General features: G+C 45.8%; 1 protein-coding gene across 1 annotated transcript in view; it reads right to left on the bottom strand.

Moving 5' to 3' along the window:
• The window catches only part of LOC121549698 (staphylococcal nuclease domain-containing protein 1), a 282,207-nt gene that overhangs the window by 88,302 nt on the left and 180,874 nt on the right, over nt 1-13,031 (bottom strand). Inside the window, exon 17 of the mRNA XM_041861542.2 lies at nt 7,599-7,787. Coding sequence (XP_041717476.1) covers nt 7,599-7,787 — 189 coding nt within the window. The remainder of the gene's footprint in view (nt 1-7,598; nt 7,788-13,031) is intronic.

The following is a 13,031-nucleotide window of genomic DNA, read 5'->3' as shown; positions in this document are numbered from 1 at the left end:
TTAACAAAACAAATGTCTTTGACTACCTTGGGATTATTATTAAAACTAATGTCTTTGACTATTAGGATTATTATTAAAACTAATGTCTTTGACTACCTTGGGGCAAACATGTACCTATATGTCTGAGATTTCACTAAGTTTAGTGACAGACCTAAGGGTTTGAGGAAAGTTGTCTGCAATAGTGATGATTGTTATATGAGGCCTTTCCTTGGCAAACACAAACCAAAACCAGTGTTTTCCCTACTATCGTTTAGGAGGGGTAGGCCCTCCCATTTTGTTACCCATCATCTTTTGCTTGCATTGTTTCCGGGGAGATTCTGAGAAGATCAAAAAAAAATTGCATCCCGCCTTGACCAAAACAATCTAGGGGAAACACTGAAGACTTGTTGTTACGTCTAACCTTCCTCAAAGCCTCACCCCCAGTACAGAAGATCTAGTGATCTTCCACAATTTATACGGTGGCATGCTACAGTTGCTGGTGTTGTGTCAGGTCATTAGACCCAGCGCAACCTGTGTCCCCGACACAGCACCCCCCAAAGCCCTGCATTATTCACAGCAACCAGGATGTTAAAGAGGCTGTCTCCCTTCATATCCCCCTCATACTTCAGTTTATGTTGACACAGAGAGAAAAACACAAGAGTACAACGATGGCAGTGGCCCACACTCATTCATTTAACATGAGGGGCTCAGCAGTTGAGGCAGAGTTCGCGCTATAGCGAAAAGTAAAGAGCTTTCTTGGGTTTATTCAAAGTTCACTGGTTATGACAGATTGTTTTGATACCACTCGGCATTGCAATGCAAACAAGCTACCAGAGCCTGGCGCTTGAGAAATGATGCGAGGGGGGATGTATTCCACAATCTTTCTATCGCCATATGATCCCTCTCTCTAATCCACCGCAGACAGACGCTAACTGAAAGAGCGTTCTGTACTGAACAACCCAATTTGCCAAATCTGGAGTCCGGTGACGCAACAGCAACATCCCAGATTATGTATATTTTCTATACCGTCGGAAACAGTACGTGCTGTTGGGAGGCATATTGACGTAATCTCAAAGTTCCTTGTTTACATGTATCAGTTGGGTTTAATGATTCTCTGACAGGATGTTTGATACATCTCCCACTTCAACAGTACCATGTCAGCAGTGTCCTTGTAGAGGATGTCCATTTGGACCCAATCAATGATCTTCCTGTTGTTGTTGGGTAGAGTTGGGACGGCCATTTTGTGTCACTTACACAGCTGCTCCTGCCTAGTCATCAGACTGACAGGAGAGAGGATGAGCCAGTCAACTTCCACTCATGCTCAAACTCCAACATCAGCTCACCCACTTGATTCAACCAACACGGTTTATGTGAAAGGTTGCTTTGGAAATTAAAAACAGAGGTTTGGTGAGGCATTGTGTGGCTAGCCTAACAGCCTCTGTGACTACTGTACTTTCCCAGGCCCTGCTTCCAGTGGCTCTCAAATGTGCTGTCCAGGTATCTGGTGGGAAGGGGGGGGATCAGTGTCTAATTGGATAACTCTTTCTTTGATTCTCTGTGTCGCTGCTGTGGTTCCTGTCTGACACCGTCTGCCCTCCATTTGTTAAATAAGAAGGCAACAATGACAGCGGTGAGAAGTGATGACCGTAATGGTAATATATATATATATATAATCACTTGTCTACCCTGAGATGCTATTAGTCTCAATTATTCACACTGCCTAATGAAATTTGGGAGGAAAAAAATAACAATAATGATTTCACATCCGTGCCGAGCCTCTTGACAATGCTAACGGAAAATAGACCCTGGCCTGAATAAAAAGGGATGAAGTAAAAAGCAATAACTTGCCGGAAGAGCGAGAGTGGGGGATTTTCATTAAAAGGGGAGCTAAATTGAAAAAGGAGCACCTGAAATTTCGAGCTCTCGAAATCGCTCATTAGTTCACAAACGACTCCAAATGAGCTGGTTTAATAATAATCCCCAGCGCGTTTTTGAGATATCACCATGGTGATTGCAATAGGTTCTCTCTCCTAGGGAGAAAAAGGGAAAAAAAGAAAGCATTAAGAACACTTTAGGGCTCAAAGCTGCTTTGAGGAAGGTAATAACAGACGGATAGAGACAGTAGGTACCTTGGAAGAGCAACAACAGGAGTCCTTGTATGTAATTGCATGTCCTCTATTAAAGTGTAACCCTATACATGTCATCTTTGATTACCACATGATGCGGCCTAGTTATGTTGATTCCATGTAAATCCCTTTGAATGACAAAACGGGTAGAAAAATATGTTTTTCCATAGTAACACCTATAAATGGTAATACTGCCAGGGAAAGAGAGGAAATGCTATCGCTAGGCTAATCCAGAGGATTGAATACAGTACACCAAGGTCCACTTCCCCCAGCCTGTGCTCAGGAAGAAGACACAGGCATATCAGGTTCACTAAAACCCCAATTATGTTGATTCATTCTCTGCTTGTTCTTGTTTAGCCAGGTGTGTAATGTGCTGACTGTGGATCAGCCCGTGGAGATGGGGCAATGGGGAGATCTCCAAAGCTTTGGGACCATTTCTGCCAACACGTCTAAAAGTAATATGTAATTGACAACCCAGAGAGAGGGAGAAATGGGAGGATTTTTGATTACATGTGGAAATGTTTTGGCTTATGAAGCAAGCCACTTGACCCTTTGTGTGACTCAGTGTTGGTCGAGGCGAGCGACAGTTAAGATTGCTGCGTACCAACAAAATCAGGACATGCTTACAGTGCTTGTCAGCCAAACATGGGAGATGTGAACATTAATTTCCCTTACATTACCAGAGATGCTCTGGCTAGTAGCTCTGGGTATTCAAACGGGCCCCTGAGGCGGTGGAACATTAGTCTCCTAACTCTTGGATTCCTCCCAAACACCCAGCCGAAACAGGATTATGTACTTCAATCAGTCTTCCTCAAGGATGGGTTTTGGGAGGAGTTCCAACGTTGAACCCGGGGTACTTTTAAGTTCTCAGACAGACAGATGCACGTTGACGGACGGATGCGAGACGAGACAGTACAGCGGTCGGCCAAGCTTTACCTCCCCAGGGATTCTGCTGTTCTTAAAAAGGTCACGGGCAATGCAGGTGCCAGACTCTCAGAATGGCATTCACACGAAACAGTACAAACCGTAACAGCCCACAACACAGCTAAGCCCTCCTTAGCCTCCCCCTTCCCACCGTCATATAAAGGAAGGAAGGAAGTTCAGGGGAATAAGGTCATGACTGCATTTGTGAAGAAGCATGATTCCAGTTAATAAGAGGTAATGAGAGGATGATTAGGGAGAGAAGGAGGGAGAGAAGACTGGGGAAAGATAAGAGAACAAAAGGGAAGATCAATGGGGAGTGGTCTCTGTAGAAGGCAGAAAGAAGGGACTAAGATCGGGGGATCACCAGGAAGGTCATATAATCTGGCAAGGTCTTCCATAGGGGGGGTCGCCCAGTCCTCTCTTTCTCTACATCCCTCCTCCTCTCTCTCACTCTCTGAAGGCTCATGAGAGTAAGCTAATCGCTTTCACTACCGGGTAATTACAGCAGAAAACCCCTTGCTCAACAGAAACAGGCGCTCTGGTTATATCAAGGACCGATTCTTGATTTACTTTTTCATAATTAGGACGCTCCAATTATCAGTGTGTTCGTTTTTTCCTCTGACTCTATCAGATCCTACTAGCTGGGTGCTCTGAGGCAGGGGGGCTCCCACTGAGGACACAAACATTGACAAGAGCCAGAATTGCATGGCAACAACAACAAAGGGGGACAATGAAAGCCATTGGGCTGCATAGCAACAGAAAAAGAACTTTGGTATTTTGAACTGATTGTTATTTTCTCCCTGTCTCTCTCCATTTCAGAACACTTACATTTTTGTGTTTGTGTGAGTGTTCTTAGCATTGTCCCTAGAGGTGCACCCCCACCCTCCAGTGCCCTTACCGACCTCGTTCTTTGGGAACTCGCAAAACTAAGCCTGAATAGAAAAAAATGCTGCTCCATTCCACTTTGAGCGGAATTGTTACTGTACCAAAACCACAGTCCCCGTTCACTCTCCCAGCATGTGAAAAACGGGAGTGAAAACATAAATAAATGCAATGGCACTTATTCGGCAGCAGAAAACAGGCAGTGTTTCAGGAGACCTTGTTTACAGTGATGTTTCGTAAGCAGGAATCAGATTCTTCCACCATCCAGAGAGAAGTCCTGGTACACAAGAATGCTTTCACAAAACAAACAAGAAGGAATTAAAATGGGCCGGAATAAAATGAGTAGTGCTTTGTTAAAACAACGTAACATGAAGTAAAAATGTGCTCCATCCACTCTCTAGACTGGTTAAGTCATGTTAGGGGTTTGGGGTGAAAAGTGAATGGATAATTTGTCAAGGCAAGAAGCTAAAGAGACATCTCTGACCACCACGGCACCGGCCAAGTCTATCTGTACTGCATTATGTCTGAAAATGATGCAATCGCTCAGCCGCTGATCCAGATAGATGTGGCAGAAAAGAATTAGGCATGTGGTGTGACCAGGCCTTGAACTTCCTATCAAAATGGGACACGGGTGAGCTGTGTCTTGCATAGCGGAGGCAGACATCAATTTAAGAGATGCTGATCTCCGAGCCCAAATATGCTGATGCCCATAAAGAAAAAAACAGAAGCCGACAACTTTGTGAGAGCTTTCATTTGAACCGTAATGACCTGCTCCCATTGGCGGCGTCACGCAAAGAAAACCTCATATCGACGGAAGTCATTCGAGCTAAGCAGTTTAGTTTTGGGAACAAGAGCAAAAGCAGCAAGCGCAGCAACCCTCCCCACCCCCCCGGTCCCTGCTCCCCGCTCCCCCAGCACTGGAAACTTTAATGAGGGAAGCTTTCTCCGGTCCACCTCATTAGGGGGGAGGGGGGGGGGGGTACACCTGACACAGCAACAGCAATCTCTCCCATATCCACAGCCAGGGGGGCCAATAAAAAGACAGAGAGAGGGGGGAGAAGGTGAAGACGTGAGAGGAAGATGGTACACCTAGCGAAGGACTGCAAGAAGAAAAAAGCAGAGTGCTCAGGTTTTTCTCTCCCAGGTCCCGAAAGGTTAATTATATCCACAACCCCTCCGCCTCTCGTCTGACCCCCTACCCCCACACACATATATACACACACAGCGCCCTTCAGTTGAAGGGTGGCTGGGGGGAGTGATGCCGTTGTCTTTCGGCTCAATGCCACTCAGGAAAACCCACTTCAAACACAATCACCGTCAACTGACGGTTAGGCCAAGTAGAGAGAGAGAGAGTGAGACAGACAGACAGACAGACAGACAGACAGACAGACAGACAGACAGACAGACAGACAGACAGACAGTTACTGTTTACTGTTAATATTTATTGTTTATTTCACTTTTGTTTACTATCTACTTCACTTGCTTTGGCAATGTTAACATACGTTTCCCATGCCAATAAAGCCCTTAAATTGAAATTGAAATTGAAATTGAATTGAGAGAGAGAGAGAGAGAGAGAGAAAATCACTGTTGCCCTCTTAAACCCTGCTCTCAATCAGTTCAGGTCTGAAACAGGAAGCCAATCTGGCCTGTACTCCTGGACAGACGATGGAGAGGGACAGACTGGTAGGGTGGCCAAAGAGCGCCCTCTCCTCACCGCCGCCTCAGCAGACAACGTGCATCCATGGCACATCATTGGAGATTAGATTTACTTTGTACGCCAGCCCCAGGTTCACTCCCTATCCCCACCACTCAGATGGCTGTTTCTCATATAGTGCCATTTCAGAGAGTGCGAGTGAGGGCACCTATGAAACCGCTAGAGCCGTGATGGATTCAGAGGAAGGACAGGGAACACAGTCCCTGCTTGGCTCCAGCAGTAGATCATTCCAATGATAGGAGAGAAGCGGATGTGGCAGCTTCCCAAAGTGTTGGGCGTAGCAGGGCAGAGACGGAGATAGTGGAAGGGCAAGACAGCTGGCCCAGGACTGAATTCATCTGGCATAATGAAAATGGAGGGAGAGATTGGGATCACTAAGAGAGTGGGCCTCCATCCATCAAAGGCCTGTGAAAGAAAGGGAAAGGAGGCATCAATGATAACGGGGGAATATGTGGCAATTCTCCTCCCCAAAGATGCAGCATCAGTCTCACCACTCTCAACATTGGCTGGGCTTTCTCCATGTCACAGACGAGATGGGATGGCATCGATGCATTTAGAGGAAATTTATATAGTATGATGACAGGGTGACTTAACAGATTTTTTACACAAGGACAAGGTCTCGAAGCAGATATTATGAAATGCCTTTTTTAACTGTGTTGCTGACCATAGCGTTCATGCTAACTAGCTTCTTTAAGTTAAGACAGGAACGGAGTGATGTCAACTAGTACTGGTCTTGGCGCCCACATTTTGAGCAAATAGTAAACATATTCAAAATTATTTGACCATATCTTACATCTTCAGAGTTTTGTTGTTGCCTAATGGTGGGAGTGAATTACAAATATTTGTACGGCTATATCTTAATACTTACGTTAGGATTAGAGGTCCTCATTCATCTTCAAAAAGTTGGACCAGTTCTGAAATTGACCAAGGACTTTCCTACCCGGACCAGATATGCATAAATAAATAAAATTAATACAGAGACCGAATAGACCCAAGGCAACGGCAGGTAGCTTAGTGGTTAAGAGCGTTGTGCCAATAACCGAAAGGTCGCTGGTTCTAATCCCCGAGCCGACAAGGTGAAAAATCTGTCGATGTGCCCTTGAGCAAGGCACTTAACCCTAATTGCTCCTGTAAGTCGCTCTGGATAAGAAGGTCTGCTAATAACCGGAGCTGATAAAGTACGAGAGGAGGGAGAGATGTACCGCTCTAGCAGGCGGGGGAGGGACTGTACTGTGAGTGACACAGGGAGCAGGGAGGGTGGGAGAGACAAGAGACAGCAACCAACCAAGCCATAGTAGACTAATAGCTGCCATGGCTAGGTTATTTCTCATCAAATATGATTACATAGTACCTGTCTAACGCTAGCTAGCTAGGTTAACTGAAGCTGCAGTGAATGTGCTTTCTAATCCTACAGTTACAAATAACAACAACTCCATTCAGAATATTAACATTTACATTTACATTTAAGTAGCAGCCTACCTGTTGGCTCTTGGACGTTGTAGCCAATCCTTCTCCTTTAACTTTAAATTCTTTAATTCCATCTTCCATTAATTTGATATCTCTTAACTTTTGCCACATATGGAATGAGGCTCTATGACTGTAGCCTGTTGCTGCTTTGATGTCTCATGATTGGCCAACAACAACAACAAGTTAACAGCATAAATAATACAATGTCTCTCTCTCTCTACTGCAGCAGTCCCGTTTGGATCTGTACGGACAAGTCAGTTAAAATTACACATACCCCAGACAATCATATCAGATCCGACCCAGACCCGTGAGATTCTGGATCAGGTCTCGGGTACAGGTGGATACGGGAAGACCTCTAGTTAGGACTAGCCCTAAAGCCCATGCCAACTAAGTCTGATGCTAATGGCTAAGTGCTAACAAACAAAAGCGCCCTCAGGGCTAACAAAGATTGCTAACCCCAAAACGCTAACAAACAAAAACACTCTTGGGGCAAACTGAGGACCTACCTTGTCTTTCCTGAGACGAGAGGCCTCCTCTCCGGACATCAGAGTCTTGTAGTAGGAGCTACGCTCGGCCGTGAAGTGGACCTTGGATAGGGCGTTCTCTACCAGCGCCACCGACAGGTTGACCCCCTCGATGTGAAGCCAGCCAATGAAGTTACCAGCCTTGTCCATGCTCTCTACTTCTACCTCCACCTGAGAGAAGAGGACAGAGAGAGAGACAGAGAGAGAGAGAAGAGGAAGGAGACAGAGAGACAGAGAGAGAGAGAAGAGGAAGGAGACAGAGAGAGAAAGAAGAGGAAGGAGACAGAGAGACAGAGAGAGAGAAGAGGAAGGAGACAGAGACAGAGATAAGAGGAAGGAGACAGAGAGACAGAGAGAGAGAGCGAGAGAGACAGAAGAGGAGGGAGAAATGAGACAAGGTTAATGTACTGTATCGGGGACTAGGTTTGAGATTCCATTAGAGAATGCCAGGGTGCTCTGAAGCAGGAGACTCTGTCCTTAAATAGACAGATCATTGGAGGCCCCTGAGCTCGCTATCGATCTGAGAGCTTTGAGCTCGCTCGCTCGTTCGCTAGCACACACACACACACACACACACAGCTGATGTGGCAGCTCTCACTGTCAGTGGGCCTTCTCGCTGTTTTGGTCACCGCCGCCGAGCTCATCTTTCACAACTCAGCGGAGACTCGGTACACCCAACAGAGAGACTCAGTGGATTAGACCTCCAAGATGACTCAGGACCCCTAGATTGATGAGTTCTCTGATTGATCACATTGGTCTCTGAGCCATGGAGGCCTGTTTACAGGGACGCCATATTAAAGGACTGGAAAGGTACTGCAATATATAGGTAATGAAAATCAAATTAAAGTTTCAAAAAGTTACGAAAAGAAAAGTCAGAAAGTCACTTTGAGCTGGCAAACTAATACACCATGATCGTTTTTTGGGGGACAGCTGAGGGAAATTTTATATTTCATAGTTCTATAACAAAACACATCCATGATTAGCTGGAGCAGATCGATAATTTAATAGTAAACTTGCCCATGTTTTCCCTCTTGATTTCAGCAGACGCCAACAACAACAAGCACCTTTAAGGTTAAGGCCTTTAAATGATTTTCTAATTCAGTATCGAGTCCAAACTTCATCTACCAGTCTTGGTTAAGCCTTTCCAATACCTTCATGTGCGGTTCCCACACATTTTCAAAATCATTCGCAATTAGTCCGAGCCAAATTGCATTCCCTCGTGGTGCTAACCCTGCTGCTGACAAAGTGCCAGGTATTTTCCAACATTAGCCCTTTGGAGACAATAACCAAAATATGCCAAATCATTACCTATCATTACGTTTTGTTTCATAAAGCGTGGGAGGAGAGAAAGAAATCAATATGCCGTTGTTTTTTCCCTCCGACGGCAGAGTGGGAGAGAGAGCGAAAGAAGTGAGAGGGCAGGTGTGGCGAAGAGATACTTGAGAAAGTAAAATGATTAAGACACTGGCTGCTTAGCCTCTGTGGGCCCCCATGGGAAATCTGACTCAAATTACTTTGCCTAGCTCCTCTGTGCCTTGTATCCACAGTCAAAGTAAAAAGCTTTTTAATGAGAGCATAATCTGCACTTTGATTAAACACAATAATGACAACACGCTGCGGTGGAAACAGGGACAAACATAGGTTGTGTTTCCTGCTTTCTCCCCCAGCTCCCAGCTGGGTCTTGAGGGGGTTTGAGAGAGGGGTCATGTTAGGTAATGCTGCCTCATGGGGGGTTTCTGATGCTTTCTGACTTGTCTATGCACGTTTGGTTGAATGGGGTTGGATGTTATGTGTAAATGCATAAATCTTAATCTATGTTGAAGTGTTTGACTACAGGATCCCTCCACACACTACTGCTACAGTACACAACCATGTGGCTGTCTTTCTGGTTCAGTATCCACACACACTGACTCAAGGTGTGTTTATGTGCCAATGTTACGTCCTCAACATGGTGTTAAGAGGACAGATAGACAAGGGTTGACAAAAGATGACAAGTTCCTCATCTCTTCCCCTCCCTCCCTTTCTCCCCCACCTCCCTCTCCCCCTATCTCTTTCTCTCCCTCCCTCTCCGTCCCTCTCACCCCCTCTCTTTCTCCCCCTCCCCCTTCCTACCTCTCTCTCCCTCACCCCCTCTTTCTCTCCCTCCCTCTCACCCCCTCTCTTTCTCCCCCTCTCCCCTTCCTACCTCTCCCTCTCTCTCACCCCGTCTCTTTCTCCCCCTCTCACCCCCTCTCTTTCTCCCACTCTCACCCCCTCTCTTTCTCCCACTCTCACCCCCTCTCTTTCTCTAACTGGCCTGCCAGTTATATAACCAGGCTACTATAGCCACACTGCACCTCCCAGCACTTAAATGTCAACCAGGGAAGTGAGGGGGGTGAGTGGAAGGAAGGAAAAGGTGTGTAGTTAGAGAAGGAAAGAGCCTGTAGTGAGCTGGAGCTAGCAGGGAGCAGGCAGCACTCTCTCATCAGACAGGCTGATGTTCATTATCCTCTCCACCCCTCACTGGGCCTTCAGAAACCATCTCCACCCCTCACTGGGCCTTCAGAAACCATCTCCACCCCTCACTGGGCCTTCAGAAACCATCTCCACCCCTCACTGGGCCTTCAGAAACCACATGGCCAAAAAATGTCAGCACCCCAACGCGCGATGTCAGCCGACATATTAGGGGGGAGATGAGTGAATGGAGAGAAGGAGAAATAGAGAGAAGGAGAAATGGAGAGAAGGAGAAATTGAGAAAATGAGAAATAGAGAGAAGGAGAAATGGAGAGGAGAAATGGAGAGAAGGAGAAATAGAGAGAAGGAGAAATTGAGAGAAGGAGAAATAGAGAGGAGAAATGGTGAGAAGGAGAAATAGAGAGAAGGAGAAATTGAGAAAATGAGAAATAGAGAGAAGGAGAAATGGAGAGGAGAAATGGAGAGAAGGAGAAATAGAGAGAAGGAGAAATTGAGAGAAGGAGAAATTGAGAAATTGAGAGAAGGAGAAATAGAGAGAAGGAGAAATAGAGAGGAGAAATGGAGAGAAGGAGAAATTGAGAGGAGAAATGGAAAGAATGAGAAATTGAGAAATGGAGCGAAGGAGAAATTGAGAGAATGAGAAATGGAGAGAAGGAGAAATAGAGAGAAGGAGAAATAGAGAGAAGGAGAAATAGAGAGGAGAAATGGAGAGAAGGAGAAATTGAGAAAAGGAGAAATAGAGAGAAAGAGAGAAGGAGAAATGTAGAGAAGGAGAAATAGAGAGAAGGAGAAATGGAGAGAAGGAGAAATAGAGAAATGGAGAGAAGGAGAAATAGAGAGAAGGAGAAATAGAGGAGAAATGGAGAGAAGGAGAAATTGAGAAATGGAGAGAAGGAGAAATGGAGAGAAGGAGAAATGGAGAGAAGGAGAAATAGAGAGAAGGAGAAATGGAGAGAAGGAGAAATGGAGAGAAGGAGAAATGGAAAGAAGGAGAAATGGAGAGAAGAGAAATGTAGGGAAAAAGAAGAAGAGCAGTGTGTATGTAATTAAGGTTATATGGGGCCAAATATCTTTGACTCCCACACACAGTTGGTAGAACCACAAGAGGGATATTCATGTATTGATGGCGTGCGTTAAGTTGGACACGCCCCAGCGACAGCTTATTGTATCTATATTTACAATCTCAAAAAGCTTTTCTAATCACTCGCTGGGCATTTCAATCTGCCGGGCTGGAAGATAGGGTGCTTGTTGAGACGTTTCTTTTCTCTCCGCCACCACGACCGTGATTGACTAGAGACGTAGGAAACCTCTCCGGTGCCCACTTAACGACGCTGGGGAACAAACGTCTTGTTGAGCGTTGAAAGCAGCAACAGACAAACGTGATAACAAGTAGATCCATTACCTGTTCATGAGAACCTGAGAGTACCTACGTCAGAGACACACACGTAACTCGGAGAGAGAGACAGCGGGGGAGAATGATAGTAGAGAGGGAGAAATATAGAAGAGAGAAGGTGAGAAAGAGAGAGCGAGTGCAAGGAAAAGAGTTGAAGGTTAAAGGAGGGAAAGTGGGGCGTAGTAAGAAAGCTTTGTAGGGGTGACTGAATCGACAAGCGCACACACACACAGTTTCCTTCACTGCAGGACTGATGAGTGTGCCTCTTATATAACTTCATATGGGAGGCCTAATGGAAGTGACATTTGCTCGCCCCTTGACAACAGCACAAATACTAAAATAATGGCAGCAGAGCTTTGTGAAGCCTAATGGCAAGAAATTATCCTACTGAGCAACATCATTAATACTGGGCTATACACGGAATCACATTACACACACTAATGGACAAGCTGGAGGGCGGCAACACACACACACCTCTCAATATTTATTTTTTGTGATCCAATTGACATTTTGGTCATTTAGCTGACGCTCTTATCCAGAGCGACTTACAATTAGTGAGTGCATACATTTTTCATACTGGCCCCCTGTGGGAATCGAACCCACAACCCTTGCGTTGCAAGCGCCATGCTCTACCCACTGAGCTACAGGAGGGCCAATGCTACAACTCAATATTTTGTTGTTTTGTCATGTCTTACCTATCGCCTGCATGCCAACACCATAAAGTGGGTCTGGTGTCAGTGTGTTTCTAGAGCCTCTCTCACACACACACACACACACACACACACACACACACACACCCCTGGCTCTGAGCTGTGGTGGCTGATTGGCGAGCCACTTTAGTTTCCCGTCCAAAGTAAATACGCTCATACGCTCACAATGGAGGGCTGGCGGCAGGGAGGGGCGACTGCTTTAGAGCAGAGCCCAGATGGCTCCCAGCGGAGGGCTTGAAGGAGCCAAAATGGCTCCCGCCGGAACACAAATGGGGCTCCGGTAATCTCCTAAACGCCGGGACTGTAACCGGTGTTCAACACAAAACAAGAGAGTGGGTGGGAACTCATTGTTTAAGACTACAAAGATTACAAAAGACTAACCCTTTTTTGGAGTGCATTGAAGTGGAGGGCTTGAAAGGCCTTTTAGCTGATCAACTACTAGAGATTTAGCTCAAAGGGTGGGATTAGATGGTTAAGATGTCACCAATGGGCCACACTTTTCGTACAAAAAAGTCCCCCAGGGTTTGAAATGAAAGCTCTCACGATCGTTTGAGAAGTCGAATGAGCCGGGATCTCGATTTAACGTCGTCCCCACCTGGGCATCAGGAGACACAGAGATACGCTCACTTCCTGGTCTGTCTTCAATCACCAGAGACTGTGTCTCTCACACACTTTAAATCTGCTATTTTACGGCACTGTCCAATTACCAGGCCGGAGTCTTGCGCCGTATATAAGTGTAGCGTTGCATAACTCAAAAGAGCTGCTGGTGGTCGTAAAATACAGGAGGGAGGATCTGGTGCTGGCGAACGCTTCTCAGGTTGGATTCTGATTGTCACTGCTGTCTGTCTGTGTCTGTCT

The sequence above is a fragment of the Coregonus clupeaformis genome, unplaced genomic scaffold (assembly GCF_020615455.1).
Source record: "Coregonus clupeaformis isolate EN_2021a unplaced genomic scaffold, ASM2061545v1 scaf0097, whole genome shotgun sequence".
Taxonomy (NCBI): domain Eukaryota; kingdom Metazoa; phylum Chordata; class Actinopteri; order Salmoniformes; family Salmonidae; genus Coregonus; species Coregonus clupeaformis.
Note: the sequence above shows the minus strand (reverse complement) of the source record. Positions and strands in the feature narration are given on the sequence as shown.